Here is a 12,346-nt window from a genome sequence, read left to right on the forward strand (position 1 = left end):
CAAGTTCAAACCTTCGTAGAAAAACAGGTCCAGTATAGAATGAATTGTTTGTTGGGGAGAAAACGTACAAACATACAGTGCAGCACTTCAGAGTCACACTGCTAGTGATCGAAGATTTATGTAAATTTGACAAGCTGAACGCATTCTGTACTGTACAGGAGGCATGGCACGAGATTGCCTGACAATGGTCTACAGCCAATCAGGATGCAGAACACAATGCGCTGTGAGAAAAAAAAAAAGCATGCAAAATTGCACCAAAAAAATTCTGCGAAACAGCGAGACTGCGAAAGGTGAACCGCGTTATAGCGAGAGACCACAGTACAGCTTTCTTCTCTGAGCAGTGATTTTGTTTTGGTTTCCAACAAATACTGACAAAAGGTTTTATTATTTATTTATCTGGAAAAATACAAAAAATAAAAAATAAATCAGGACTGAATCGAAACATCTTGCGTGTTCAGAGGCAGCAGAGATGTGTTCGCGTATGCGAACGTAACCTGAGAAGCTCTTACCGCGTTCATAATGTTTCCTGCCTGCAGCACCAGATGCAGGATAGCATGAAGCTCCTCACAGCTCATCAGCTCTTTAAGGAGATATCAATATAAACTCAATTAGAGACTCCAGAGAAGATGTATGACAAACCATCTCGTTTTCATTTATCACTACCATACAGGAAATCTATCAGCAGTAATGTGTCCTTGTGTGATTCAGTCATAAACCTAAAATTACCACTTTAAAGTAAAAGGGTAAATGTTAGCACATTGAAAAGTTTTAATTAAATTTTGTCATAAAAGTTCCAGGTAATTATTCCACACAGTGTTTAAGTGATTGCCCTGCAATGCAGTGAAAAGGTCACAGTACTGTAGAGGAGGGTCTTAAGAAAAAATCCAATACAGCACAAAGACGCAAGACAGTGTGACTCAGCTAAAATGGCAACCTGGTTCAACCAATGGCTGAAAATATAATTAAAAAGGTTTCCAGATCAGTTTATCAATATGGTGATTTTACAGTAAATCACAAATTCAACAGTACATGTCAGCTTTAGCTCCAGAAGAAAAAAAAGAAAAGATATAATATTAGTGTGCACATTCATGAGATAAACTGTAATAACCGTTTGGATCACAGTGATCTCCTATTAAGTGCTACCATCAGGTCACAAGATCCAGCACGTTGTTATATAACCCATACAAAACAAATACTGTTTCCATCAGCTGAGCTTTGTCTCAGTGATAATAAGTAAAAAAAAACATGATAAATACTACATAATGTGGTCAGTGCGAGACTTGCAGCAACCTCCACCACTGAAATTTTAAGTGTCAAAACTGCAGTTCCTCAAGTGGCCACTTGAGGCTGGAAACATCCCCAAAGAGTCCTACGGTATGTTAAAATATCCACGTTCAAAGCTGAAATAAACATGTTCATGGTACAAGAACTTCTCCCTCTTTATGACATCTGTAGAGAGGGTGTTTTTTTTGTTTTTTTAAACATGAACAAAATTCCTCCAGAAAAGTTGGGACACTGATGAATTGCAAATTACAAAAAACCTCATATGTTATTCACAATAAAACATTGCGTGTATAAACGCAGCCACAGCTTGTTTAACTTTGACTGAAAGGTCTGAGAAAGCACAGCGGCATTTCTTCATCGTGTTCACATGTGAGGTTGGAACTCACCTCTAACTGTATGGAAGGATGCTGCTAGTGAAGGTTAGCATGCCTTTTAACATTACAGTAAATGATAGATTATAGCACGATGCTACCCAAGCTAGCAATACATTTAACAGAGTACAGCTGGCTTACAAAAATAAATAAAAAACAAGCGAAATGACCAAACTAGCCAAACTCAGGTCTTTCAAATGGTAGTCCATGGCCTAACAGGTCACACTGTGGTGACTATATAAAGTTATTTTTTATTTATTCATTTTTTATAATAATCCAACACTGTGAGTAACTAATATGTATAGAGCTGCTCGACTCTTAAGTTACATTTCAATGAAACTGCTTTTTTTTTGGTCATGAGTGTCCTCACGTCAAAATGAGATCGTCCTGCTTTCTGTGTGTGCAAATGTGTTAGAGCAAGTGTGTTATTATTACGTTTAGTCACAACACGGACGACATCAATCTCATGGCCCATCGCAGCACAACAAGGGAGGAACTCTTCCTGGAGGACCATGGCCTCAATCCGAACCTCGAACCTGTCAGAGACGGAGTTCAGAGTTTAAATCTGAGAAAAGATTCGACTCTCTTGCTCAACACTGAGATCCTTAAGAAAAGACAAATTGTTATTATAATGCAGCAGGCTGAGAGAAATGCCTCCTGCTTCCCCCTGGAGAGTACCTTAACACTCCATCTTGCTGCTGAGTGGCAGTAAAACTTGACGACTTTTAGCACCTTAACATCCTCATAATATTTTCTAATCATCATTTCAATTATAGCACGAACCAAAAACGACTTCTGACTAATTTCACTGGACAAATGCTCCATTTCAGCCCAATCAGTCTGCATTAGTTCTCCATAATAATCCCTGCAGGGACTGCATCCTCTGAATGACACTAATACCATTTTAATGCGCTATCACACAGTGCTGCTGGACAAAAAGGAAATTCAAAGGAAGTTACTCAGTCCCCGTTCAGAAAAGATGGAAACATGCTTTCAGTTGAATGAACTGAAAATATTATGTAATAAGACCCTTTATACGTGTGGATGGGCTGTTTTATCATCCAAAGGAAGGAGATAAAATGAAATCAAGCATTATATCCTTTTTTACAAAGCTGACAAATGTGCATATTCCCCAGTCGTATTAATATTATTGAAAATGAACACTTGATAGATTAAATACAAGTCAGAGAGCAGCCGTAAACTCTTTGGAGAGTCGGCACAAAATCATGAAACTCTGCACTCAGTTTTGAGTCTTTATCTTCCACTGACTGTCAAACTGCTGACTTGACATTCCTTTTTAATGGAAACTGGATTATATACATGCCCACTGAAACCAACTCACCGTGGCACCTGGATCAAGAGGTACATAAAGGAATCGACCAGTGTCAGCTTGTCTGGATCTCCTTTGAATGCCTGCAGCTTCTTAATCTGCAGAGAAAATAAAGAGGAACAGGAAGCTCAGCAGGGCGCTTTCAATCCACGTAAACTGCCTTTTATCATTAGCTGTGCTCTGTGATTCAAAAGCTTAATGCTATTCATGCTTGGCTAAAAATCACAGGCAAGTACACAAACACGGACCTCCTCTGCGTCGGGCAGGAGCTTCAGCAGGTCTTTGAGCAGCTCCGCTCCATAAATCTTTCCTTCTCCTTTTCGTATGTCTTCGACAATGGAGCGGTTGGACCTGAAAGACAGTTTGTTTCTGTAAAGTTCAGAGATAAATTGCACAGGTGCTTCCTTTAATGCCTGCCCTCCTCTGTTTACAAAGGCACAAAACACAGCTTTTGCAGAGAGCATTAGGCGTCTCTGCCTGGCTTTCTTATTAGCAATATAAATAAAAGAGAAATCTGTTTTCACAAACCCTTTAGGGCACAACTGGTCTACTTTCATGTTTGAGGCTTTAAAATGACTAAAAAGACAATATTAGGTAAGCTGACACTTAGATGTGATTCAAACACTTTAACAAACGCCAGCCTTCAAAAGGTATGCAATACATGTTTATTTAACTCGTGATATGGTAATTTATTTTATTAGGTTAAATTACCAGGTTTTATTTTCTGAATTTCTTGCAATGAGAACGCGGAAAAAGGAATTATTTGCTCCACGTGATTATTCAGGTTGAGCGGTTTGACGACAAGTTTGAGCGACGAGGCCGACATGGTTTGGACATGTGCAGACGATGGAAAGGGGATATACTGGACAAAGGGTGTTGAAGATGGAGCTGCCAGGTAGGAGGAACAGACGAAGAACACAGAGGAGACTGATGGATGCTGGTGTGATAGGGGAGGATGTTAGGGGTGGGGTGAGATGCTGTGGAGACCCCGAATCAGGCGGGGAGACAAAGATAGGATTTTTTTTTTTTTAAGTAACGAACCCGGCAAAAGTTCAAAGCCTCGTTGAAGCCTATAAAGAACTTTTCAGTGCAATATAAAAAAAATGAGACATTTATTTATCTATTTGTTTTTCACAAAGATAATATTAGACTGTTTGTGGAAATTCCCACAAACCCTTTAATAGCCATGAGAGGAAAAACAGCTGGTTCATTGTTCCAACACCAGGAAGGGTACACATTTTCCCTCCCGATCAACGATGGGAATTTCATTTCCAGTTCTGTGGTGTAGACCTGTGCAGGTAGGCTGATGACTGAGTGTGAATATACTGAAGTTGGAACACCCCTTTATTTTTTTTAAACAAGGGGGGAACCACTTGGTGGTATTTTCAACAAAAAGACAATTTCTAATCAATCACAGTCAGAATACTTTATTACGTTTTATAGTAAAGTGCTGCGTAAAGTGCAGCTTATGACATAATTGGCTCAAATGCATTGCAGCAGAAGATTAATGCATACTCCTTAAAATAAAAAGCAACAAAAACAAAAGTAAACGCTGACTGTAATGAGGTCACTGCTCCTACTCTGTCTTGACTCAGTGCAATGGCTCGCAGTCAAATGTCATTAAAATCCTGTGGAGAGCCATGCAAATAGACCTTCAGGCAAACAGATACCTAACACACTTTTTGCTCTCTATTCTAGACAAGTTATGCAACTCAATCCTGAGTCTGGTCAAACTCACTTTGAAACGTCCCGAACCAAATAATTTAGAACAATGGATGCCTAAGAAGGCTTATTAGACTACCTGGCACAGATTTGGACCCTTTCCTTAGTTATGAAAGTTAAACTGATTGATTGAAAATAAGAACGTGTCCATGATAATGATAGCATCTGATCTGAACTGTCCTTAGCAACAGCATGAAGAGCTAATGAGAGGCGTGCTTGGAAAAGCCACGAGGGAAAATAAAAAACAATCTCTAATTTAGTTAAAGTCAAACAACCGTTCGTGGGATTTTTTGTTGGTTGGTCACAGTAAACTCTTTGGTTATGGTAAACCTCACTGCTCTTCTAATGATGGTCATTTAATCCTCTAACTTAAGTAGCTCTGTACTTGACAAAATTAAACACTGGCTGTAACACAGAGCAAGAAAGGTTTTACGAAAACTACGTCACCACTGCCACTAAAGTGATGCTCAAAGTTTCAGTGTGTGTGTGTGTGAGCAAATGGAAGCACGATATGTCTTAAAATGTTGCATGTTCAGTCATTGCAATGGTTTGTTTTGTTTTTACACTTATTTACATAACTTCCCAACAAATTTCAGAAATGGGTTTGTACTTTTCATGTCTTACTGACCATTCAAAGCACTTCAGATTAAAAGTCAGATTTTAACTTTGCATTCATACACTGGTTTATTCTGTGGCTCAGGGGTCTCAAACTTAAATGACCTGGGGGCCACTGCTGGCCATTGTCATTGTAGGGTCTCTTTAGTGTTCAAGAGGCACAAAAACAAACAAACAAGAAAACACCCATAAATATTTCCAAAAATCTAGCGTTTGCTTCTTTTTTTTTTTTTTTACTGAATAATACAATATTGTAAAATAAGACAAAACTGAAAAAGTGAGCACAAATCTTTTTTCCTCATTCTTAACTGAAGCCTTTTGGTGAACTTACAAAAACACAGATTTCAAATCAATATACGTCAATATAATCAATGGTAACAGTTGGGAAACTTACTTCTTAAACTGCTTGAGGAAAATGCCCACGTTCATCCCCCTCTTTGAGTCAAGGATGTTGACCTGAGGAAAGAAAAAAAACACAAGACACTACGATAAAACTCTGTTGAAGCTCTAGTTAAAATACAGCCAAACAAACACACCCACTCCTGGGTGTTGTTGGTTGTCTCTACGTGAGGTTCAAACCTCCTTCAGAAGCTTGTACGACTCGCACAGAAAACATGTGACTGTGCAGCACATACATTTTTAAAAAATGACCCTGAGGCCCAATTACTACTTTTAAATAGCAACTGGGCACTTTTGTGGTTTGAACTAAAGATGGTGTTTAAAGCATGCTGCAACTGTCTATGTTAAGTTAACCAGTATTGGACATGGTTGGAGACACTGGGAGTGGATGGAGTTCATACTTGCAATAATTTAACAACTCATTCAATAGAAAAATCAAATCTAGTTAATTCATGCCTGAACCTTAATCACCACCTTAATGTCTGCAGTCTAAACTCACCATTAATTGTCAGAAGTTCAGTATTTTAAGCGCCCGTCTTAAACCTTCATGACAGTCACTCACCTCGTCTTTCTTGGTCTCCTTAAAGGAGCGTGATCGGGATACGTGAGTTGATGTTGCAGTTGATGCTGCTGACCCACGGAGGCCCGTCCCCGCATCCTCCTGCTGCCCAAACAGCTCCTCCACCGAGCGAACATCGATCTGGTACTGCTGCTGCCGCACCGCCAGCGTCCAGATGTTCGGCTTCCCGCGCACCTTCTCCTCTGGGATAGGCTTCCAGTAGAAGCTGCGGACCCGGCGCTTTTTCCTCCCATTGTGGTTGGATGATGTGTTTGCCAGGGGCGGAGGGGGCGGCGGTGCCCCAGGAGGTGGGGGCGGGAGGGGAGGAGGGGGCGGCACTTCATTCTGGGTGGTGTCAGAAAGCAAGGTGGGTTGACCGTGCCCAGACATAGAAGAAGGGTCTGAGGTAGTGATGGAGGAAGTGGTGCAGCTGCTCCCCTCGCTGCTACAGCTCTCTGGCTCATTTGTTGTGGATGTACAACTCATAACAAGCATCGCAAGGTTGAGCAGTCAGCATACAGTCTCTGTGCTGACACAAACTAAACAAATATGTGATCTGTATCTCCTGAATTTCCAGAGAACATCAGCTCGCTGCAGCGCTGGTTGGTGTCTCCTAATCTAGTCACTATGAACAGGCTGCATCCATTGATTCATCTCCGTCACTCAGCTGGTCATCCATCGCCCTAAGTGGGGCCTTTGAAAGACACCTCCCAGAGGTAGTGGGCAGGGGGAAATGATGGCCATGGAGCTACAAGAGCAACACAAATGACACAGGACAGGATTATACAGCGGTACCCATGCATATCATCGTCATCGACTATCTGGAATTTGAGGAAATTAAACAAGGGCACGACAGAACAAAGACGAGGGGGACCCAGTGAAGGAAACTGCAAATCCTGTTCTTTTCCATTTTTGAAGGGCTTTGAAGTCAAGCTGTGGGGTGTATAATGACTACAGACATGACACACACCCCTTAGGTTCTGTTACACAATTTCTTTTTTTTTTTTTTTTTTTTTTTTTAAAAAAACAGCCCTCATCTATGCAGCCACCAAGACAATACCGATATGCACTGTATCCCAAAAGTGACGGTTGAAGTCACACCTGAACATGTATTTAAATAGTTATTTGTGTTTCATTTTATTCAACATGAAAATACAGTTCATTTTAAAAATCCAGTAAGAGTTCGTCTAAGTCTGAGAAACAAATGGTTAAAAGTGGATTTTGTCAGACAACTCTGCAAGCTAATCTCGGAAAACAGTTTTCACATTAAGTATTTTTTTTTAGAAAAAAACCTTGGCTTGTAAACCTTCCATCAGTCCTACATTTTCTGCCAGTTTCTTTGTCTTAAAGACAAATTAGACCTTGTCATCATTAAAATGACAATCTGTCACATTTGCAGGAGAGCCTGTGTTTAATAAAAGCCTCGCTGTATGGCGACAGTGGATTGATAATGTTAAATGAGAGGATGCAATATTTCTTTATCTCACCTTAAATTTCTGTAGGACATTCTGCACTGGCTGGTGCACAGCAGTAAGGACATTTTAAGTTTGTTGACACTGCATCTCTGGAAGTAGAGTATTAGTCATCTCCTATGAAGTTTTAGAATTTACATTGTTTTACAGAGTTAATGTCACCATCACAGCCAATGTCTGTGAGAGACTCCTGTGAGGTATATGGGCTCAGCTCCCTCACCATCTACCCTTCACACTGGACTTCTTACTGGCTGCACCATTTTGTTAATAAATGATGTTCATTTAAAAGTAAACTGGTGTTGTGTTCCTCCTTGCCTTGCAGCCTTTTGAGCTGTAACGGTTATACATTATACATTTATTTATTAATAAATGAATTATTAAAAACACAACTGCTTACCACCACACACACACACAAGCTGTGCTTTTGAATATAGCACAGATATTTGTGAAACATTAAATTCTTTATACGTCTCGCTCATGAACACTTTAGAAAATCATCCTCATTGAACACTCTCTGAAATGAGTGATCAAATGATAATTTGTGGACACTAAGAACCACTACTTAGGCCAGAAGGAAGGGAAGTGCTTGAGTTTCCTCCTCTTGCTTTTATTAACTGAATGGCAGCGCTCACTGCAGCTCTCAGTTGGAGGGAAACTGTGTTAAGTTTCAGGAGAACACATCACTCAGTGCTGGAGCTGACGTGGCTACAGTGATCTGATACTCCTCTTTATAAAAGGGTAGTTGAACAGAGGATCTGACAGAAAACAGCAGATGAACAAGATGTATGGTGGCCATGAGGGGGAGGGTACATTGTTTCCAGCACTTTGAAGAAAATAATGTGGTTTCAGAGAAAATGAACTGCTGTGATAACAAATTTCTGGTATCGATAACGGTCCATGTGGTCTCCTTCTGCTGGTTTCTAGAATTAACGCTTTGCCTCTTACACAATCGTAACATCTTAAATGGTAGTCTGCCATTGGTTCGCAGCCTTGTCAACATGATACTGATGAGGTTATAACTAATTAATAAAGCCTGCGTCACTAATAGCTTCATGTTGCCAACATTGGCTTGCACGTTCAGGTGCCCTGTCCTCAGAACTGGACCACACCATCAGTCATCTTTAATTCATCAGATGGTGAGAACATCTGACCTCACACCAACTCCCCACAGTCTGCGGTGAGGAGAAATGGCTACTGCTAACACGTGCTGCTTTAGGATCTGTTTACAGTGTTCGCTGTCATATCAGCTTTAAAGAAGCACTTGATTTCTTTCTTGTGAAACATTAGATGAGAAGATCAATAGCTTGCATGTCTGTTAATAACAGGGCTCCAGCTAGGCATCATTAGCTTGATGCTAGAAACGGGACTGCAGAATGATCAAGATTCATTGTAAACCATCACGTGTTCAAAATCCAGACCGTGGAACACCAAAACCTTCTTTAATACACGCTCATCACTCAGCCAGTGTCAAGACAACCTGCTGGAGTTTAAACCATGGATTTACACATAATGGTCTGGTTTGAAGAGTCTTTATTTCTGCTCCAACATTCATGCCAAGGTCATAAACACATGAAAACAATGATCCAACCTACACTGTATGAACAGTTCAGGCTGAAGGTGATGGGGGATATTTTTTGGCCCACCTTGGGCTCATAAATACCAACTGGTCATCATTTAAAACACCACAGCCTACCTGAGTCTTGTTGCTCATCATGTTCATCTCTTTATGACCACAGCGTACCCTTCTTCTAATGGCTGCTTCCAGCTGAATAATAAACCATATCACAAAGCTCAGTTTAACTCAAACTGATTCTTGAACATGAAAACGAGTTCACTGTACTCAAACGGCCTCTATAATCACCACATCTTGATCAGAGCACCTTAGGGATGTGGTGGAAATCTGCAACAACTGCGTGATGCTATCATGTCAACCAAAATCTCTGTGGAATGTTTGCAGCAACTTGTTAAATCTATGCCATGATTCAACTTCTAAAAGCATAAAGAGATCCAACCTGATACTTGCTAGGTGTACGTAGCAAAGTGATTTGTGAGTGTAGGTCAGTCACAACAAATTTAAAGATCAGAGCTCAGGTTCACAGGTTAACAGTGAGCTCTGACTAAAGCTATAAGACACTTATGAGTATTACTATACACCTGGCAGCAGTGTAGCTAGGAAACCGTTTACTCAAGCTATAAACTGTAAGCTATAAAAACTTGAAAACACCATAAAGACAACAAACATCTGTTATTTCACAACTGACACTTTACAGATTGTTTACTTAATCCCTGCAACACCACTGTATCACATTATGGTGTCTTTATGGACTAGACAAATGAGACATAAAGTGATGCTGACAAAGAAGCTCGGGAGATGCTTTTCACATAAAAAAGTCTAAGTTATTAAAAAAGATGAATCTTCTGCTGGCACTAACCGTGTGTCTAATAGATTCTAAATATATAAAATATAAAGCCAGAGATGATGAGCCTTCTATATGGACGGGCTTTTTGTGCTTAATTATTTAAATGAATTAAAGTTTAAAAAGTTTTAATAAAGGTGGACTTTTTTCACCTAAAAGCCAAACTAGCAGTTTTTCATTGGTTCCAGTCATGTGTGTGATAACTCCATGCGCCAAACCATTCCTCTAAAACTGAGTCCAAACGTTCCTGTCAGCTTTGTTTCAGGTTTAATGTACATTAGTTCTGTGTCTCTAAAGCGAATGACCCAGTGTCAGTGACTGGTTTGTGGCATTTCACATTCATTTAATTAAATTTCACACTGCATGAGGAAAAACCACCAACAATAGGGCAGTAACCAATGTCATCTGTCTAACGTGATTCACAGAGGAGGAAAAACATCAGTCAGTAACACGACACTGGGAAGGCCTGAGGGAATGAAATCAGACGGGCGGTTGCCAGGCTCAACACATCCACCTGCTGCCACGAGCTTCATCTAAAACATCCACCTGCTGTCGACCCGGGGGCAATCTCGCTCCAATCACTCTTCATTGGTGACAGCAAACACCACACCCTCTATGACTAACTGACCATCCACCTCTAACACAAACCAAGCTGACAACAGTCACGTTGTTATGAGCAGTTCGCCTGTCTTCTACAGCAGAAGGCTGTAGATCCTTCGCCTCCCAAAATATATCACTGCTACTGATCCAATGAGAACCACAGAAGCATCTGTACCAACTCTACCGGTTGTCCGAACCTGACTAGTCTGCATATCTTTTGAGCAAAAACTCTCCAAATTGGAATTTTCTTGGGTTTTCTTCTATGAGGTGAAATAACAGATAACAAGTTTATGAACTGAAGACACAAAAAAACCAAAAACAAACTTTAACGTGAGATAAGAGAACTCAGGAGAAAAAAAAATCCCCTCTAGACTTACTAAACTTTTACACTGAGAAGAGAGTTGAACAGAAAAACAAGTTGTGTCTTTTATGCCTTTGGGGACACTCAGTGAGAGGTGAAAGCAAAAATCAGGCAATAAAGAAACACAGAAACTTAACTAGGCTTGACCCAAAGACTGAGCTCACAAACAACAAAACACCAGATGATATCATGAAGTTATACAGTTCTCTCCCTAAAGTTTACCAAAAGAGTGAAGCATAAGTCAAGTGTGAAATGCATTTATATATCATCTTTAAAAGCTACTCCTCACTCCCTCTGTTCCTCCAACAACAAACTGTGGAGTAGACCAGTAAGCCTTCAGTCACACAGGTATAGAGACGAGTTGGTGATCTCCCTGGCAACCTCTGGTCATTAGAGGAAAATGTGTATTGTCCCTTTGGGACAGCCAACATCCATTCACCAACCAGTCAGGGGCTGGCGAATGGATGCTTTTGAGGATGGTACACCATCCTCCAAAATAAAAGTCAGGTCATACTACTGCAATCAACAGATTTCAAAAAAGGCAAAACTTTTACTTTGAAGGCGAATATTCTTTGTTTCCTGTTCATGTCAAACTCTTCAGTTTCACTACAGCAAGTTGTCACTAACTGGTCTCTAAGCCTTTGTGCTTGGCAGCTAATGGAGACTTAAGGATGCGTGCACAGGACAGGCAACCTCTTTATCCAAACCAAAAAACTGACAGAAATTAATTTAAATTTGAGGTGCCTCCCATCTTTGACATGTGCTGAAGAATGAATTACATCTAATGATAATTAGCTACACCATGCTGTGCAGCTTCTTTAAGCTGTTTCAGCTGAAAGCCCATTACTGCATAAATTCATGCAGTAATGGGCTCTTTTGTCTGTTGTGCATTTGCCATTTGTGTGTTTCAGCCTTACATAACTCCATGCAAAGCATTTTTTCTCCCTTTTATCCTGTAAGGATTCTAATTGGAGGTAACTGTCACCAAGTTTCCAGGGTGCCACCAAGTACAAAACAAACACAATCCACTCAAACTCTCAAATGAGTGACAGTGAAGGTCAAGGAGCCACCGCATGCTATAATGATCCCCTGTTGCTAGCTTCAAGTTCAATTTCCTGAGGGTGAGCGCGGCCCTGCAGAGCGCAAGTCTTTTACTCACACCGTAGGGGCACAGAGGCGCATTCACATGGGATTTGGTCAATTCTGCTTCGTCATC

General features: G+C 40.5%; 1 protein-coding gene across 1 annotated transcript in view; it reads right to left on the reverse strand.

Annotated features, from left to right (window-relative positions):
• fhdc1 (FH2 domain containing 1) overlaps positions 1 to 12,346 on the reverse strand; it is a 35,445-nt gene that overhangs the window by 13,782 nt on the left and 9,317 nt on the right. Inside the window, exons 2-7 of the mRNA XM_085276403.1 lie at positions 6,284 to 7,028; positions 5,717 to 5,778; positions 3,234 to 3,336; positions 2,998 to 3,083; positions 2,091 to 2,191; positions 510 to 580 (exon numbers count right to left, since the gene is read on the reverse strand). Coding sequence (XP_085132529.1) covers positions 510 to 580; positions 2,091 to 2,191; positions 2,998 to 3,083; positions 3,234 to 3,336; positions 5,717 to 5,778; positions 6,284 to 6,775 — 915 coding nt within the window. The 5' untranslated portion in view covers positions 6,776 to 7,028. The remainder of the gene's footprint in view (positions 1 to 509; positions 581 to 2,090; positions 2,192 to 2,997; positions 3,084 to 3,233; positions 3,337 to 5,716; positions 5,779 to 6,283; positions 7,029 to 12,346) is intronic.

This window comes from Mchenga conophoros, linkage group LG6 (assembly GCF_057382185.1).
Source record: "Mchenga conophoros isolate Kocher_MC1m ecotype Shallow Benthic linkage group LG6, M_conophoros_male_GT1.1, whole genome shotgun sequence".
NCBI classification, from domain to species: domain Eukaryota; kingdom Metazoa; phylum Chordata; class Actinopteri; order Cichliformes; family Cichlidae; genus Mchenga; species Mchenga conophoros.